The sequence below is a fragment of the Grammomys surdaster genome, unplaced genomic scaffold (assembly GCF_004785775.1).
Source record: "Grammomys surdaster isolate TR1022 unplaced genomic scaffold, NIH_TR_1.0 1057, whole genome shotgun sequence".
Lineage (NCBI taxonomy): Eukaryota > Metazoa > Chordata > Mammalia > Rodentia > Muridae > Grammomys > Grammomys surdaster.
In genome coordinates this window covers 433,461-452,895 of record NW_021605476.1, presented here as the reverse complement: position 1 = coordinate 452,895, position 19,435 = coordinate 433,461, and the positions used below count along the sequence as shown (strand labels likewise).

Here is a 19,435-nt window from a genome sequence, read left to right as displayed (position 1 = left end):
CATGAAAACATCAGTGTAAAGTACAGTAAGAAAAGAAGCACATATATCTACTGTTAAAAGTAACCTATTCCCTAGGCAATAGCATTTTTATGATGTAGATATCAAATAAATTAGGGGAATGGATTAACATCTATAGTATGAAATCAGAGCCACCTATAGCACTAAAGTAGGTCAGTTACAGACTAAGGAGAGAAGGAAAAGCTCTTCCTTCCAGTAGCAATCCAACTTCAGGGTTGTGGTCATCTGAATGAAAATGCCCCCCCCCCCATAGACTCAGGAAGTGGCACTATTAGAAGGTGTGGCCTTGTTGGAGGAAGTATGTCACTGGAGGTGGTGTTTAGGGTTTCAGAAGCCCAAGACAGGGCCAGTCAGTGTTGCTTTCTCCTACTGCCTGCCAATCTGGATGGAGACCTCTGAGCTACCTCCCCAGGACCATGTCTACCTGTGTTCTGCCATGCTTCCAGCCATGACAATAATAAACTAAACCTTTGAACTGTAAGCCAGCCCCCATTAAGTGTTTCCCTTTGTAAGAGGCCATGGTCACAGTGTCCCTTCACTGCAATAGAAGCCTCACTAAGACAATGGTGAAAGAGAACAAAATTAAAAAGTCCCCATATAGTCACTCCACAATCTTGTCTGACTCAGACAGGAATCACCACTGTTGATAAAAATGGATATCTTGTGACTTCAAATGTTACTAATTCATTATGAAGGAAGAAAAGTAGTGAGTTTATAAAGGAAAGGTGACAGAAACACCTGACCAAGCATTCAAGTTAATAACTAACAACAGCTGACAGCAGGTGCCTCTAGATACTTTACAATGAAAAGGGAACAGCTCGTGATTTCTCTGCCAAAAATATATAACCTAAATCTAACATTATAAAAAAAAATTAGAAAGGCCCAAGTTGAGGAGAATTCTTTCAAACTGACCAGCAAGTACATAATCTTCAAAAGTGTCAAGGTTGGGAAAGAGATACAACTGCTCCAGAAGTATATATACAGAGTCCAGCAGGCAGGAAGCAGGGCCAGCCTGAGTTAAGATGCCTAGCAAGACTGTCTCGAAACCCTCAAAGCAGAACACAGGAGCAAAGAAAAATGGAAGGAAGGGAGGGAGGAAGGGGAGGACAAAAGAGAAGGGGCATGGAAAAGAGAAGAAACTTCAGTTATCTTTCAAGGAGATAAGTGAGAGTGTCACAGTTAAATGTCATGGGCCATAAAAAAGGCATCAACATAATGACTGAAATGTAAAAAGGGTCTCAACTAGAAGACAATATACTCTATCGGCACAGAAATGTTAAATCTGGAAACCATTCTGCTTCCATCTGAGAACATATGTTCTTATGCAAAAACACAACTATTTAAATGGAAAAGCATATTTGCCTACAACTATCCCAAATATTTGATAAAAAAAATACCCTAAGATATATACATCCATAGAAAATAAACAAAGAAGTCAGGGGTGGTAGTACACTCCAGCAATCCCAAAAGTAGGAGGATCACTTAAGTTCAAAGCCAGCTAGAGCCATACAGTAAGACCTTATCTTCAAAAATAAGAGACGTATCTTAGTTGCTGTTTTATTGCTGTGGAGAGACTTCATGGCCAAGGCAGCTTACTTTAAAAAGCCATTAACTGGGAGCTTGCTTACAGCTCAGAGGCTTAGTCCATAAATATCATGGCAGGGAGCAAGCAGGTGCTGGAGCCATGGCTGAGAGCTCACATCTGACCCACAAGTTGTAGGCAGAGACAGTGTGAGACTGAGTCAGTGTGGGCTTCTGAAACCCCAGAACCTACATAAAGCCAGGACTGGAAGCATACCTACAACCCCAGTGCTCTCGCAACAAAGTGAGAGCAGGACATAGGAAAATCCCTAAAAGTTTTGTGGTAGCCTGAGACACACAGCAATGAACAACAAGAGATCCTGCCTCATAGAAGGGGGATGATCAAGACCAACACCCAAGGTTGTCTGCTACACTATCTATCTCTCTCTCTCTCTCTCTCTCTCTCTCTCTCTCTCTCTCTCTCTCTCTCACACACACACACACACACACACACACACATTATTTATTTTAATTCCAGGGCTAGTGAAATGCTGTAGTGGGAAAAGGTGCTTACTACCAAACTTGACAACCTAATTTTGATCCCCAAGACCCACCAAGGAGGAAAAAGAGAACTGACTACCCAGAATTTGCCTCTGACTTCCATGTCTGCCAAGGCATATGAGACCTGCACCCCCACACACACACAGACACATAATAAATAAGTTCATGTGGTTTCTTTTCATTACTAAAGGATCTGAAAGAGGAAAACCACCCCACCCCAACACGATGCCACTGAATTTCTCACCAGGCCACTGAGCAGGAGCTGAGTTTGGGGTTGCATGCTCTTCGATGCTCTCTGTCCTGAGTCGTCGTCGATCACTCAGAAGAAGCCCTTGATAAGCCATTCCTGTGAACTGATTTCCTTCTGACTGACTGCTATAACAAACAGCTCAGTCACCACCCAGGCAGAGGGAGTGAACATTATACTCTATATAAATCTATTTTAGATGATTACAATAACTATAAGTTTTTATGACTGAGTTCACTTTTGTAATGAGAACTTATTTTAGAATGTTCTTGAAATTAGTTAGAAATGTTTATTGATAGTCTCTTAAAACAAAATATCAGTTTTACTACCCTGGGCAGATGATTTTACAATTTTCAGAAGCTTAATATCTTAAGATACTTTCTGAGCTTACTTTTTAAAGTTAGAGGTTACTGTTAGCAGAAGACACAGTAAACAAAACTCTTCTGGGCCCCAGTTTATTGTCATTCTTACCTCTGCAGGACTGTTTAAGGCTAGCCATACATTCAGAGTGTGAGCTAGAAGCTAGGGAATTACATCTGAGGAACACCCAAATCTAACACCACTGTCCTTCAAAACAGGCTCCCTCCTCTAAAAGGTTTTGTGAGATGGAGGAAACAGACATGCAGAAGGTAGAGCTGGCTGCAGAGAGAAAGTCCAAACTGAGCCACAAGCACACACTTGTTTCCCTATTCGGTGCCATTTTAGCCAGCAGTGACTGACAGAAAACAACAGTCACTGATGACCATATCAACTATATCAAACTTTCTTCCTTACTCATAACTTCAAATCTTTGGAGTCATTTAAGTATGGGTTAATTAGGATAAAGTCAGAGTGCAGGCCATTTTTAGAGAGCAACTGTTTAATATCATATGTTCCCATAAAAGGTGGCTAACTTTGTTTAAAAGGTCTAGACATACATTCATGTAGATATACTTCTATTAAATGTTTCACTTATTAATATACTTCATTTTAATCTAGGTCATCCTTCCAAGTGATTCCATTTCTTATAACTTACACTACCCTAGATATTAAAATGCAAAGTGTAAACAGATGAAGGCGATTTGATATTTACAAAAACTCAAGGCATTATTTGTAGTGCAGATCCCAGCTACTCAGGAATCTGAGACAGGAGGATCACAAGCTCAAGGTCTGTCTGAGCTACAGTGTGAGTTCTAGCCAGCTTGACCAATTTGCTATCTCTAAAAGCTACGGTCTATACAGCTTGAGGGGGGGTGGGAGGAGGGTGGACCATGTCTGAACACCAAGTAAAATGACCTACAACTGCTCTCAGTACTGCATGACAAACCAACAAAAATGATACTACCAATGGACTTCTACAAATCAAAGTCTAAGCTAAATTTTAAGCATATTTATTTTTCAAGGTTTTTTTTTTTATTTCAACTGAAAGTTAGTTAAACACATAGAAGCTAATCTAATTTTTAAAAAGTAATTTCTGATGGGGGAAGAACTAGAAAATCCCTAGCGAAAAATATTTTGTGCAATAAAATTTTCTTTCAAGGAAATAAAAGACTAATTAGGATCTCTCACGCTACTGCTTATCACAGTCTATAGTTCTCTTTTGTTACTGGGTGACAGCTAAACTAACCAACTAATTATTACTTTCTTTACAGTCTATTTTATCCACTAAAGTACACATGTCATTTATACTGGGGAATTATTTTCAGCCCTAAAAGAGAATCCTAATAAAATTCTGGATCAGTTGAATGTTTTGCTGTATTAAAACTACACGGGGTGATTTTTTTACCTGTAGCTGTGGCTGTCACATAATGCTTGGTAAATTGATGCAGAAAGGGATGCTGCTAGTGAATGAAGTGTGTGCACCTAAAACCAAAACAGCCACAGTTACAGTTTGTACTGACATTTCTACACAACAGCAACATCTTAAAAGTTAGAAACCACTGAGGACACTAGCAATACCATAAATAAAACTGGATCCTTAGAACATAACCCTACCTTTAAACTTTTAGAATAACTCAGTTATCTTTATAGGCATGCCCAATAACAAAGCTGGCTGATTCACACATAACTTTATTAAATATATACTTGCTACGAGCCTGACATTTACTAAAAGTCCTGAACGAGTGTTAATATGACTGGGGCTTGTCCTATGCTACAGCAATTGACTTATATAGTAATATAAAAAGGAAAATTGAAGCCAACTAAGTACAGAACTTTCAGAGCTTTCATTTAAGAGTTGCTTTAGGAAGCTCCACCAGATTCAATATTATCAGTACCAATGGCTATCTAGTAAGTAAATCCAGCACTCTGTGAGGTGGCTCATTTTCGAGAAAGCAAATAATTCAGTTAGTATTCATAGGAAAATGAGAGTCATAAAAATGTTTACAAAGTTTAAAAATTTTAACATGTATTTTTTAAAAACACATCTTAAACTCCACCAAAATCAACACTTTCAGACTCATAAATTTCATAAAATTCGAAGGGACTCAAAAGATAGTTCCATGCCTTTTAAAAGCCTTATCCAAATTCCAAAGAATGGAACATTTTCCAACTTGCTTTTATCTTTTCTATTTCTTAACCTAACAAATAATTTAAGCAATCTCTAGAAGAATACTGATATAAATTAATTTATGCCATAGATTAGAAATTTCTAATAAGATGACATGATTAGACAATCCAGTATCTCAACAAAGATGAAAAATGATTGTCAGAAGTAGAGGCAAAGATAAAAGCAGCAGGAACTGGATTGTGCATGAGGTGCTGGGACTGGAATTACAGCAGCGTGCACACGTCTGCATGTGAGGTGCTGGGACTGGAATTACAGCAGCATGCACACATCTGTATGTGAGGTGCTGGGACTGGAATTACAGCAGTGTGCACACGTCTGCATGTGAGGTGCTGGGACTGGAATTACAGCAGCGTGCACACGTCTGCATGTGAGGTGCTGGGACTGGAATTACAGCAGCATGCACACATCTGTATGTGAGGTGCTGGGACTGGAATTACAGCAGCATGCACACATCTGTGTAGGGAGTGGAAGCTCCCTATACCCTGGCGAGCTCTGTGGAATTTCTTGGCATTCATTAGTTAAGTATTCAGAATGGGCTATAAGGTTAATTGAGGGGAATAGCTCTCAATTCTGATTGCTTCTAACCTACTGCACAACCTCCAAGAAACACAATCATCAGGAAGGAGAGGCACAGGAACTTTCCTCAGTTATCTCAGGCACCCCTCCCTCAACCTACATCTTCACATTTTCTTGACATATAAACAAAAAATTGTTAATATTTCTAGATTAGTAGCTCATGTGAGGGAGTAGAAAACCTAAATGACTATCAAGTAGCAAAAATACTGTCCATAAAATTAATCCTATTACAAAAAAAGTCTTTTACCTGTCTTAAAGGAAGACTGGCGAGCCTTTCCCTTTAATGCTGGGCACGGTGGCGCATACCGTCAGTCCCCAGTGCTGGGAGGCAGAGGCAGGTGGATCTTTTTTGAGCTCAAGGCCAACCTGCTCTACTATGCAAGCTCCAAGACAGCCAAGGTTACATAGTGAGGCCCTGTCTCAAAAAAAAAAAAAAAAAGAAAGAAAAGAAAAAAGAAAATGTGTACGTTTACACTGCATTCACAGCAGTTTTGAACTCACTAGAAGTAAAAAGGCAACACATAAAAACATTTCAATCATTTTCTCTACACTCAAATTGGAACATGTATAAGAATAATTACCTTCCCAATCCACACAATATCAAATAATCACAAACTTCACATTACCTTCACATCTTCAACACCGGGATGAGGTGGTGTTTTCATCTGCACAATAGTATAAAGTATATCATGGATGTGATTATTTAAATACAATACAGGATTAGCTATGACTGTTTTTGTCGATGCAATACTTGCTGAAAGCAGAGGCAACGTGGTAGGTAGTGGCAGTGGAGACTGGAGCTGCTTTACTGTAGTTTCCTGCAGATGACAACGAATTGCTCTTTTTTTTCAAAATTGTTAAAATGAAGGTGGGGGAAAAAAAACCCAATGGTTACCCAATAAATGCAGGTGGTGAGCATGTGACTAAAACCATCACATTCCTGTTCTTATTCACTCATTCTACAAGCACTTACTGAGCCCCAGATACAGAAGATATGAAGACAACAACCACACTATAAACATTTTAACAGTGTACTTCTGGGCTGGTCAGTTTTGTCAACTTGACACAAACTATAATTAGCTGGGAAAAGGGAACCTCAAAGAATCACGCCCATCACACTGGCCTGTGGGCAACTCTATGGTGCATCTTCTTAATTACTGACAGATGTGGGAGATCCTAGTTCACAGTAGGCAGTGGCCAACACCAAGCACGTAGTGCTAGATGGTGTAAGAAAGCAGGCTGAGCGAGCCATGAAGAGCAACCCAGAAAGCAGCACTCCTGCATGGTTTCCCACATCAGTTCTTGCCTTGAGTTCCTGCCCTGGCTTCTCTTGACAACGGACTAAATCCCATAAACCTTCCTCCCAAGTTGGTTTGATCAGTGTTTACCAAAGCAACAAAGAACAACCTGACCAACTTCTAGTTAAAGCCACACTGGAAACAAATATCTGCCTCCCAGGACTACAAGAGCTAAAACTGTTTATATTCATTTGTTTAAAATAAAATAAAGCTTACAGCTTTACCTGGAAAAGCTACTGAAATTCCTGAACTAGCAGAGAGTAACAAGTGATGGCCATACCTGCTGTGACTCTTGTAGCAAAAATTTGAGTTCCATTCTTACTGAGGCCAGACCACCGCCCTGGGCTCCGTGAAGGCTACAGTAACTAAGAAACACTCTTAGGAGATCCTGGTTTTTCTGCAACCACAGCTTTCGTCTTTCTGCATGCTCTCGTTTAGCCTGTAGCCTTCGTCTTTCTATTTGATGGCGCTCATAGGAACCAATATCTGGCTTGTCCACCATTTCTTCCTGATCCAGAAGTTCACTCTCGACTTTAGAATATGCTTTGCTGGAATATTCTTTGATAACTGATTCATGGTTGCATATCTCATGCAAGGCAGCAATTTCCTTTTCAAGCCAGTTATAGAGCTGAAATCTCAGCTTCCCTCCATCTACTTCATAACCTGTAGCCAAAGTTCTTAACTCAGTCATAAGGATCTTCAAGCATGCTCGGAACTTCAGTTGTTCAGCAATCACATCGACCTCAGTGTCACCTTCAGTACACTCCTCTTCCTGAGGAGTCAATAAAGCACTAGGGTCTGAGGCGCTCTGGTCCTGTCCAGCCTTCTTGGCATCTGTAGCCTTCATTACTAAGCCACCACCATCATCCTCTTCTAAGGTATCATCATGATCATCACCCCAATCGAGCCTAAGAGGCTCCTCATCAACTGTGACAACTGGCTGACTCCAGTCGAACTGGGAGGAAGTCATGGCTGACCAGTCAGCCCCAGAACCGCCATCACTACTGCTCACTGGTTTTGATTCTGATGGCCCATTCTCCATCCTTTCAGAAACAATGTCAAGCTGATCTTTTTTTGCAGTTAAGGAGGATATTTTGGTTACTTTAGGAATTTTAGAAAGTACTTCAAGGGCTAAAACAGGGCATCCAACTTTAAAATGAGCATTAGCAGTGGTAAAAAATAATTTTCTTTCTATGAGGTTAATTTTATCAGCAATGTTTTTCTCAGTTTTGAGACCTAAAGTTGCCAAAGTTCCTTCAGGGGAAGCAAGGTTTCTTCGAATAAGTAAAGGATGTGTTCGAAGGTAGTTGTAAAAGCTGAACACCACAGGGTTACAAGATTTGATGATAACTGCAGAAAACAAACATAAAAATCACAAGTTGCTGTGTTAATTTGAACATCTATTGAAAATTCAAATAAATGTTTTTCCTCACAGTAAAGGACAATAAATATTATTATAAATAAATATTAACCCTGTATTTCTCCATATAATCATTAAATATGTGTAAATGAAAGAAATGTTAAGTGATGTCAAGACATATGATCTAAAAGAAGGTGCAAGGGAAGTGCAACACAGCAACTCCTGTCTAAAAGTAGAGGAGGGAGAGAGATGCACGCTTGTCTGCTTATATTTTAAGTGGAAGTTATCACAGTTTCCTTTAAGAAAGTGGGAGGAATGGGAAGAATCCTGAACTCTCTAAAAATACCTTCCAGAAACACGCATGTGCACGTGTGCACGTGTGCACGTGTACACACACACACACACAAACACACACACACATTGAGACAGGCTGTAGCTGTGTAGCTGGCTTGGAACCTGCTATATAGATCAAACTATCCTTGAACTCACGGAGATTCACCTCTGCTGTCCCAGTGCTGGTATTAAGTCATCTACCATCATAGCCAGCAATTTTATATTTATTTTTTTCAAAACTATTGTCACCAATCCAGATAATTTTAAAGGAAATTAGATGTTTAAGATACATTTCACAAAAAAAGAAAACCACTACAAAACTAAACAAATGAATTATATCTCAACTTGGTAGTAGAGTCACAAAGATAAATTATGATGTGACTTTAAAATAAGGTATCCAGCTGTATATCTTTAATAAGCTATACCATTAACAATAATACAGAAATGATTAGGTTTTCTCAGTCACCACTCTGTTATGGAACACATATTTGTATTCTTATTCTGAAACTATTCCATGTACACAGAATAATAAATAGCCATGTTAATACCATGAAAACCCAAGCCTTTCACTGTAAGACACAACTCTGAAACCTCAGAAGAACTTCATCTATGTATGAACTAAAAAGAAAGCATTACTCTTGCACTCGTAGGGGAGAGAAGTACTAGCTGCACTCATTCTCACAGCCTAGCAGCAGTGGGGAGACTGTGTCTCCTCAATAGTACCTTCCACTAACAGAAACAGAATTCTCTGGAAGAATGGTCACTTCAGGTCTGAGCCAGAAAATACCTGAATTGTTCTGCCATACCAGAAAGCAAGGAAATTATCAAGATGTAACACCAAAAGAATTCAGAAACTTATCAAGATCTCCAACAGTTAAAGATGGGACAATCTGACCATCCATAAAAACAAACTGCTAATGACAGAACACAAACATTTAAAACCTTAAGCTCAAAATAACTTGAGAATCAAAAGACTACCTAGTCATTCCCACTCCTCCCAGAAAAGTCCACCCTCTATTCTCTTTATTTTTTAAAATAGCCCATGGAGTCTAATTTGTGCTGCGTATATACTCATGGGTGTTGGGCCATCCACTGGAACACAGCTTGACCTGGCAGGGTCACAGCCTAAAAGAAAAACAACTCTCCTTCCCCTAGAAGCCGTCATCTGTCCATAGATCTTCAGATGGGTGATGACACACCAGTCTCTCCCTTCTAACCTTTGCCTTACTCTTTAAAAGATACTCAGAAATCCACAAAAATCTACCTTGTTGCTCATCATCTTCCTTTGGCGTCTGTTCCAGTAAGGTATCCAAAGCTCGCGTGTAATCTTTCATTACCCAATAGGCGAGACTACGCAGAAAAGGGTCAGCATGTAATCTTTTGCAATTGAATCCTGTGCCATCTTTTTGGCAACCCAAAATTTTCTGATTCAAGATGGATATGTAAGTAGATGAAGTCTCAAATTCAGATTCAAATAAACGGGCAATAACCATGGCTAGTTGAATATCTTCCATTTTTTCAAGACATACCTAAAATTTAAATATTAAAAAATATTTATCTTAGTGAAAATTAATCCAGCAATGAATTATTCCATGGATACCTTGAAACTGTCAATTTATATTGCCATGGTATAGATTGGAACCCTGAGGCTGAGACAATGAGATGCAGCTAGATGGTTGTTTGGTAGAGTTTTTAAAGCAAGCAGGCTCATAATAATCCATAACGGGGTAGCCTCTAGACTGGTCTCTTAGTAGCCCAGGCTGGTTTCAACTGTTCAGAATTATATATAAATTCCTCTTAATTTCCAAACATTTTTATATAAACTTGTACTGTTTTAGAAGAATCTTCTATTTACTAAGAAAATAACAGATTCCTGTCATATATTAATTCAAATGTAACTGCTGATCGTGAAACTCTAAGGTCTCTTTTGTAATATAAGCATCTTTCAGCCACCATCTCTTCTGAATGTCTTCTAAGCTAACACCTCAATTTCAAAATTACAAGCTTTGTAACTATAAAAAATGTTACAAGTATGCTGAAGTGTAAAATGTACTTTTTACAATTTATAATATGTTCACTTTGTTAGAGATTCTTCTATTTCTTCTATCATGTTTTTGGGGTATTTTAAATTGTTGCTGTTTTTAAATTTTATTATTTTAAAAAGTTGTAAGCTAAAAGAAAAATATCATACACCGAAACTAATCAGACCCAAAAACTATGTAACCTCTATATATTTTATTTTGTATTACATTAACTTCTAACTAGTCAGACCCAAGGACAATGTAACCATTATATTATGTATATTATATTATATGAACTTCTATACTTTCTTTGTTTGAGACTGGTCTCTCAGTAGCCCAGGCTGGCTTCAAACTTTCCTTGCTCTTCCTGCCTCTGCTCCCAAGGCCTAGGATTGTCTCAGTTCTATTTACACTTCTGGCTGAGTCCAGGTAGTTTCATAACTGTAGTAACTAAAAGAAAGAGTCATCAGGAAACAGAAATATTAAGATTATGTAACAAAGGATGGGCGTTTCACCTCCTCACACACACTGTCAATACTTGAGGCAGGTACACTGCAGAAGAATACAAACTGTCACATTAGCTCCAAGTACTTAAATACCAGCTTTTTTGCACAAGATAAGGAGATTGTGACTTGCACACAATTTTAAATGGCTCAGAATCACAAGATAGACAATAGAAGACATTCATAAATCATTTTTGACTTTTTTCCATATGTTTTATATTTTATCTTAATACATAATAAACTACACCTGAAGTCATAATTGCCCGTAAATTCAGCAAGCTCTGTAGGTACTCTGTTCTGGCAAATCTCTAACAGACTTTACAATCTGCTCTAAGGTCTCACAGTACAACCGCTCATTTGCTCATTTATACCTCGATTGCATCTTTCAATGAACCAGCTAACAAGAAAAAAGCAGCAGATTGTTCAAAGCGCTGTTTTCCAAGTAAAGAAAAGGCGTTTTTCAGGGCAGCTTTCCGCCATCTATCTTCATTAAAGTTGTGGCTGAAAAATGTTGTCATTTTTTCATCATGTTGTGACCTGGGAATGAGAACACAAGCACCAGTGGCTATATCACACTTAAAATATTTTAATTCTTTTCAGAATGCATGAAAAGAGGGCAGAAAACCCATTTAAACATTCAACTTAAAGACCGGCCGGCAGAGCTGGAGAGGAAGCGCAGTGGTCAGGAGCACTGGCCGCCCTTGCAGTGGACTCCGCTCTGGTTACCAGCACCCACACGGCGGCTCACAACACTCATTAACTCCAGTGTCAGGGGTGCAATGCTCTCATTGGTCTCTGCGGACATGGCATCATGTGGCACACGAACACACATGCAGACAATATGACACACAGGCAAACCCCTCATATAAATGATAGGAAGAAATCTTAGAAGAGCAACAGCTACAACTGCAGGTGCTGTGCATTAACATCTCTTCTAATAAGGCATGCCGATGTGCCTCATGCACTCCCACAGGAAGCAAGTCTCACTGCATGAAATCATGGAAGTGCTGAGGCACGTTACCTGAACAGACCCCACACCACAGCTTTCTTCTTCATGGAAAGGTAGAATAAAGCAGCATCTAAGGCATCGTTGTTCCTTTGAAAAGCAGCTTTGGCAACCTGAGAGGAAGTAAGATAACACGGAACTCCTTGACAAAAGAACTACCATCAATGACTCCAACAACCAATGTTACTGTCTTAGCTCACACACTATGGAGAAAAGCGTGTGTGACCTCTGTAGCTTAAGATAGCATCCTTCTAGAAAAAAACATTTGCATGCCAGTAATCCTAATAAAAACAGCACAATGGCTAGTATTTGCTGACTGTTTATTACATGTCTGGCACCAGACTGGGCACCTTTCATTACTCTTAGTGAATATGACCCACTATGAAGGTCGACGACTGTCCTCATTTTGTAGAGGCGGTAAATGAGCCAAGAGCTCGAAATGAGTAGCTTAAGTTCACATTGTAATGCGAGGAAAGGAAAACCTAGGTAAAAATAAACTAATGTAGAATACAATAGTGACAAGAAGATCATCTTTTGAAAATTCAACACATTTAATTTTTTATTGTGCAGCTCCATGGATAAAGCAGCATGCTGCCAAGCCTGACAATCTGAGTTTGATGGTTGTTGTTTGGAGGTTCTAATATGTATTCCATGATAGCCTTGAACTCGCCATGTAGCCCAGGGTGGTCTGAAATTTAGGGCAAGCCTCCTGCCTCAGTCTCCTGAGTGTTAGCATTATGAGCATTCAGCTGTATGTCTAGCTTACGTTTTTGAATAGGACCTTACCATCAAGCCTACACTAGCCTAGACATGCTCTGTAACCTGGGCTGCCTTCCAAATCCTGGCTTTACCCTAAGCTTCTAAAATGCTAGGGTTGCAGGAGCATGCCATATAGTTTTGTTTGTTTGCTTGTTTGTTTTCAAATAAAACGTGCTTCAAACAGTAATGTTTACATACTGAGTTCTAGAACAGCCAGAGCTGCAGAGGTACCCTGTCTCAAAACAAATATACATAGCAAAAAAATGACAGCATACTGCATAGAAATTTTATAAAGGTCAAATTTAAAACTCCATGTGTACTCACACATGCACACACACATGCAAACACAAATAAATAAACATCATTTCTAAAATTATTCTAGAAAATTTTTTCAAAAATGTACTAATTGTCTATAACAAATTTTCTGGAAATTTAAAAATATCATTAATGTTTTCTGGGAGAAGTAGGAGGAGCAGGAAATCAGAGTCAGACTGGACCAGACTGAACTATGAACACCTCCACCCCCTCTATAATTTTTATATATATATCTCCTATAATATCTATAATAACATATATATGTATTATATGTGTGTATATATATGCGTACACACACACACACATATACATATTAACAAACCATGAGGGAAAGGTGGGGAAGCAAGAGAGGGGAATAGAAGATATAAGTGATTTGAAGGGGGAAAGAAAGAAACTGGGATAGGGGCTTTAATTAAGGAAGAAGATAAATACAGAAGAGGTAGTGGAACAATTTTAAGAGCTAGATAAATGGGAAGTTTGCTGTGAGATTTTGTTTACTAGAAATGTCAAAGAAGCTATGCCCATGAAGGCTCATCAACATGGCTACCTAAATAAGAGCTGCATGGGGAGGACAGCCTAGACGTGCTACCACAGATGGGAGGGATTTTAGGAGGCCTCAAGCCTAGACAAAGAACTCCAGTCAGCTAAGAAATGCTGAGAGTAGAAGACAGTCCTCTCCAGGAAAGAGCCTCCCAAGTGACAATCCAGTACCAAATAACTAGCCCCAAAATCCCATACATAAAGTAATGATTACAAAATGACCAGGTTGTATTAATACATTTAGTCCATATGAGTAACATTATACAGACTGAGCAGGTTGTATTTACATGAAACAATAATTCAATAAACAGGGAACATGGATTTAAGAAAGTGAGCTGGAAGTAAAAAGAAGGGGAAAATGTGCGTGCACACACAAGTGTGTGTGTGTGTGTGTGTGAGAGAGAGAGACAGAGAGAGAGAGAGAGAGAGAGAGAGAGAGAGAGAGTGAGTCCGATGAAGGAAGTTACCTTTTCAATGCATCTTCGAAGTGTGTTAACATTTCTCACCCACCAGCCTATTCCCATAGCCCTTAATTCAGACCACTGAGGGTCCCCTCTTTGAATTGCTGGAATCATATTGATCAGTTCTTCCTCAGCTTCAGAATGAAAAGCCCAGGCAAAGTGGCAGGTAGACACTCCTAAATTGGAAACGTGAAATAATAACCTTAGGAACTACATCAATAACAATAAAACAATATTTTGCTTAGTTACATATTTCTTCATTCTAAAAAACATATTCAAACAGAAAAAAAGAATAAAAGAAACTCTACCGCCATTCAGGGTTTTATTCTATAAGCTTCTGAATTCAAGATTAGTGACAGGACACATAACAGCCCAATCAATCACTTTCCTTCCATATATAAGGGTTGTTTTTTTTAAATACAAATGCATGAATGATTTTTTTTTTAAATACAGGCATGAATGTGATCCCAGCACTCAGGAGGTGGATGCAGGAAGATGAGAAGCCCAAGGTCATCTTCAGTTTGAGCCCATCCTGGCCTACATGAGAACTTAAAACAAGCAAAAGGGAAAGACAAGGGATGAAACTGATTCAGAGAAGATAAGCATAACTGAGAACCAAGCTACTCACATGCTCATATACCAAACTTACAACAGAAAATATTGGTCAAGTCAAAAGCTTTGGCCTACAAGCCACTATCATTTACCTGGGGACAGCATCATTGGCACTGAATTTTAAAATCTGCTCCATCCTTTGCTCTAACCTGAGAGCCAAGGGTCATTTAAAGCAAACAATGTACTTCCAGTTGCATTTAATATAAGGAATACACAATAGCCATGAGGCTCATCGCTCATCTTAGAAGGGGAGGAGAGAAGGACCCAAAGACTTACCAGGGGTGAGGGAGAAAAAAAGAAGATATGGAGAGAGCCAGGTAAGGAGTGGGGGATGGGGATGGGAGGGAAGAGTAAAATGTATCAGATGGTGAGTTCTGACACCACCAAACACTACTTCAGATAATGTAAATGAGTAATCATTCTAAAGAACATTTTTCTAATACCAAAAAAGAGTTAAGGATTTTGACACTCTGACTCAGTAACTCAACTGCTAGGAAACTAACAAGAAATATATACTTATTCAAAAATGTTAAATTAATAAATTAATATGTGGAAATAAACAGAATAATACATAGATAAAATATAAAAACAATATAAAAGCAAAATAATTAAATATAAGTATTTATATGTAACACTATAATATAATTTATTGCAATGATCATTCAAATCTTAAAAGCCAGAAAAATTTTAATTGCCTTGACAATAAGGGTTGAGTAGACAAAGTCTATTTTTGATGCATGACAGGCTCTTGATTTTTGCCAACCATGGTGGCATGTAAGCACTTGGCAGGTAGAACAAGAATTGCCATGAGTTCTGGGTCAGCCTAGGCTACATGGTATTTAGTAAGACTTTACTTGCAAAACTAAATAAAAATAAATCTTGTGTGGCAAGAGTGATGGACAGTCATCTAAGCACACGAGCTGCTCTTACAAGCAGTGTACAGATAGCCATGTAGGCAAAACATCCACACACAAAGTAAATTTAAATAAAAAACACCAAATATTAATATAAATAAATAAACAGCTCTTGTTTTCAAAGAATATTTTAGGAGGTAAAGGAGTAGGGACACCAGTCCAATAAGCCTAGGATTTTAATGACCACATTCTCAACCACATATGCAGTCTGGGGTTCTAAAAGGCATCAGTCTAAAGAAATGAGCACCAGACTGAGAGTGTAAATATTTACAAATAAGGCATCCTGTTTCCAGGGCAGTCACTCTAAAACTCCATAGTTTCTATAAGTACGAGGATGCTATAACTCTGTCTCAAATCAGGGGTGTGGCAATATTCTAGACCTAAGCAAATGTACTTGGTCATTATGGGAGATCTTTTCAAAACATCAATACATCAACTTCCCTTGACAGCCACTAAGAACAAATGCTGAGGTAAAAATAAATAAAGTGGAGCCTGGTGAAACATGCCTGAAAGTCCAACACCTAGAAACTCAGGCAGGAGGATCACCAAGAGTTCCAGTCCAGCCTGGGCCCCACAGAGAGGTCCTGTGAAAAGGAAGTGGGGGAGTGGTGAGGAGAGGAGGAACAGAGGGAACCAAGGTGACAACACGAAGAATAAAGCTTATATAGTTCTTAAAGAGAAGGCATCAGGAAAATCCAGAGCTATGCAGTAGATGCTCTGAGTTACTCCATTTTCTACTGTAACTTTACCACATGTCTTAGAGCTAAGCTGTCTACACAAAGGCTGCTGAGCAGGACAGAGCTAAAGCACGCACAGGAAAATGGCAGGTGAGTACCATGGGACATGAAGACCTCAGGCTACTGACAGGTGTGACAGGTATACCTATATGATCCACCTGCTGTTTAGACACAAAAAGCCACACCCAGCACCACAACGTTCAATCAAAGCGGTACAAAGAGTCAAACAGTAAGTAGAATACCTTGGTGAAGGAGCTGGACTCGGTATAAAGGAGGCAGTGATGTTAACAGGCATGTGTGCAAGCGCATTGCTAACAAGTATCTCAAACCACACTCATCTAAGGTGTCTCTTCCTGCAATTTTAAATAAGAATATGTTAAGAAAGAATAGATTCACCAGGATTGAACAGCCACAAACAGATTCAAAAGGTATGATCTGAACATTAAATTCTGTAATAATGTGCACAAATATATATTTTAACATATTCCTTTGTAAATAACTTTTTGTCTTTACAAAGTATGTATCCTTATAAAACATAAATATTAAAACTCCTAAGTAGAAAATGATTTGGGAAAATAAAACTGCCTACTAGTACAAATAACATCAGTACCTATACTTACTCATAATAAATGATGCAAGCTCTCTCTCAGCTGCTGCTCCAGCACCATGCCTGCCTGTTTGTCTGTCTGCTACCATGCTCCCCACCATGATGGTCATGGACTCACCCTCTGAAACTAAACCCCAATAAACTTGTCCTTCCCTAGTTGCCTTGGTCATAGTGTCTCTTCACAGCAACAGAAAAGGAAGCAAGACATTAAGTAAGTTTGAAACTCCTGGCAGATTTCTCTGCAATAAACTGAGATTTTATTGACAGAATCATATACTAAAGGCAAATAAAACATTTTCTAGGCTATTTAGCCTGACAAAAATACTACCAAAGATTTGAACTTTTATTCTCTGGGCTTGTAGTAGGTTAAAAAGGGTAACCTGCATCTTTACCTTGATTCCACAAATTTAGTGAAAATTTGGACAAAGACATGAAAGCATGGCGAGTTAATAAGGCAATGCAAAAGCACTGGCAGATCCTAAAGCAGCAACTGACAGACTCCCCAAAAAAGCCAAGTATTTTACAAAAAAAAAAAAAAAAAATCTCATTGCCAAGGCTTTAGTTCCAGTTCTGTTTCCTATAGGCATTCATCCATGTACTCACTGAGAAGATTTGTATCTACTATGTGGGAGACAGGTTAGGCACTGTAGAATTGAAAATAAGCAAAATAATTAATACATAATATATGGAAATGAATGCTAATGGAGGACATAAAATAGGACTGATAGATGAGATGGGGGTGTCAAATGAATACTGTCCTGATTTGTACAGTGGACCCAGGGAAGAACTTAACAATGGGATGAAATCTGAGAAATTTGAGGTTAGGGAATGAGTCATGCATAGTACTAAAATGACATCCTATGCACAGAAAAGGTAAATATAAAGGCCCTTAGAAAGGAGCATGCTCCAATGTCCATGGGCTAACAGAAATCCAAACACTATAGAAATGGGCACAGACCATGTAGAACCTTGTAAACCACTGCAAGGCTTTTTTTTTAAGCATAGAATAGAGTTTATTCAGGGCATAGGGAGGGGAGCCAGGAGGGCAGTAGAGGCAGAGTTGGGGGGGAGGGGTAGGTGGAGGCCGGCCATGACCACGTGGAGAGAGGGGGAAAGGAAGGGGGAGGGGCAAGGGGCAGAGGGAACCTGCAGTCGAGGAGAAGTAGAGAGGTCGAGGGAGTAAGACCACTGCAAGGTTTCAAAAGTCTCAGAGAAACCACTTTATCTACTGAACAGAGGAAAGCCACAAGTAGACAATTCTCTATGAGTTTAAGGCCAGCCTGGTCTACATAGTAAAGTTCAGGCCAGCCATGGCGACGTAGTAAGATCCTATCTAAGAAAAGAAAATGAACAGAAAGAATGAACACACACATTGGTGTGACTGAATGTGATGGTTTCTTTGGGAAAGACAGAGTTGATATGAATGGAAGCTGTCAGGAGACTTTTCAATAATTAGTCAGGAATCAACTGTGGCTTGAACCGGATAGTAACTGCACAGGAGATGAGAAATGACTGGATTCTGGATAGAATAGAACCGATCTATGAGAACATGTACCAATGAACTGGAGGCTGCCATGACAGAAGAGGTAAGTTGTCTCACCAGAGCAAACTGACCAATTCTTACCTAGAATCCTTTGGCTGAAATATACAAATAATTTCATTTTTAAGTGCAATTTCCCACCTATGAAATGGAACTCTCCATCCTGCCTTATCTACTTCATAATGTCCACTATGAACAGAATAATTTATAAAGTATTGGCCAATGATAAAGCTTTGTATCAGAAAGTTTAATTTTCATGGATTATGACAAGTATTTCCTTTTTAAAAGATTTATCTTTGTTCTTTTAAACAAACACTCACTCTGTGTATGTGGGGCGTGTGGGTGTCTGTACAGGTGTGTGCACATAAGTTAAAGTGCACAGCAGGTCTGCACTGGAGTTAGACTGTTCTAAGTTGCTCAATGTGGCAATCAGTTTTGGTCCTATGCAAGAGTAGCAAGTGCTCTTCACTACTGAGCCATCTTTTCAGCCCCCAAGCCCTTTCTTAACTCCCCAGAGAAAAACAACTAACACTATCAACTGTTACAACATCAACTGTAACAGTATCAGTTGTACAAGAAAGGCTTACTGCTGTTCTGGGGGTGGTTTTACTCTACTGCCCAAAGTAGGTCACAGACAAACCTTCTAAGGTCTCTGGTTATTTTAATCTACAGAAGGAAAATTGTAAGGCTATATTGTAAGAATTTAAACCTGTGCCGGGCGTTGGTGGTGCACGCCTTTAATCCCAGCACTTGGGAGGCAGAGGCAGGCGGATTTCTGAGTTCGAGGCCAGCCTGGTCTACAGAGTGAGTTCCAGGACAGCCAGGACTACACAGAGAAACCCTGTCTCAAAAAACCTAAAAAAAAAAAAAAAAAAAAAAAAAAGAATTTAAACCTGTAAAAAATGTTGCTAATGGGCTATGGGAAACATTTTTATAATCCCCCCTCAATTTAAAAGTT

At 39.1% G+C, this 19,435-nt stretch overlaps 1 protein-coding gene across 5 annotated transcripts in view; it reads right to left on the bottom strand.

Moving 5' to 3' along the window:
• Nucleotides 1-19,435, bottom strand: part of Dmxl2 (Dmx like 2) — a 129,592-nt gene that overhangs the window by 27,102 nt on the left and 83,055 nt on the right. For 2 of the 5 annotated variants that reach the window (XM_028783311.1, XM_028783313.1), the window contains exons 19-27: nt 16,573-16,683; nt 14,074-14,243; nt 12,008-12,105; nt 11,358-11,523; nt 9,727-9,991; nt 7,050-8,119; nt 6,098-6,289; nt 4,113-4,189; nt 2,345-2,475 (exon numbers count right to left, since the gene is read on the bottom strand). In XM_028783311.1, coding sequence (XP_028639144.1) covers nt 2,345-2,475; nt 4,113-4,189; nt 6,098-6,289; nt 7,050-8,119; nt 9,727-9,991; nt 11,358-11,523; nt 12,008-12,105; nt 14,074-14,243; nt 16,573-16,683 — 2,280 coding nt within the window. The remainder of the gene's footprint in view (nt 1-2,344; nt 2,476-4,112; nt 4,190-6,097; nt 6,290-7,049; nt 8,120-9,726; nt 9,992-11,357; nt 11,524-12,007; nt 12,106-14,073; nt 14,244-16,572; nt 16,684-19,435) is intronic. The other 3 variants (XM_028783312.1, XM_028783314.1, XM_028783315.1) reach the window with 2 other exon arrangements.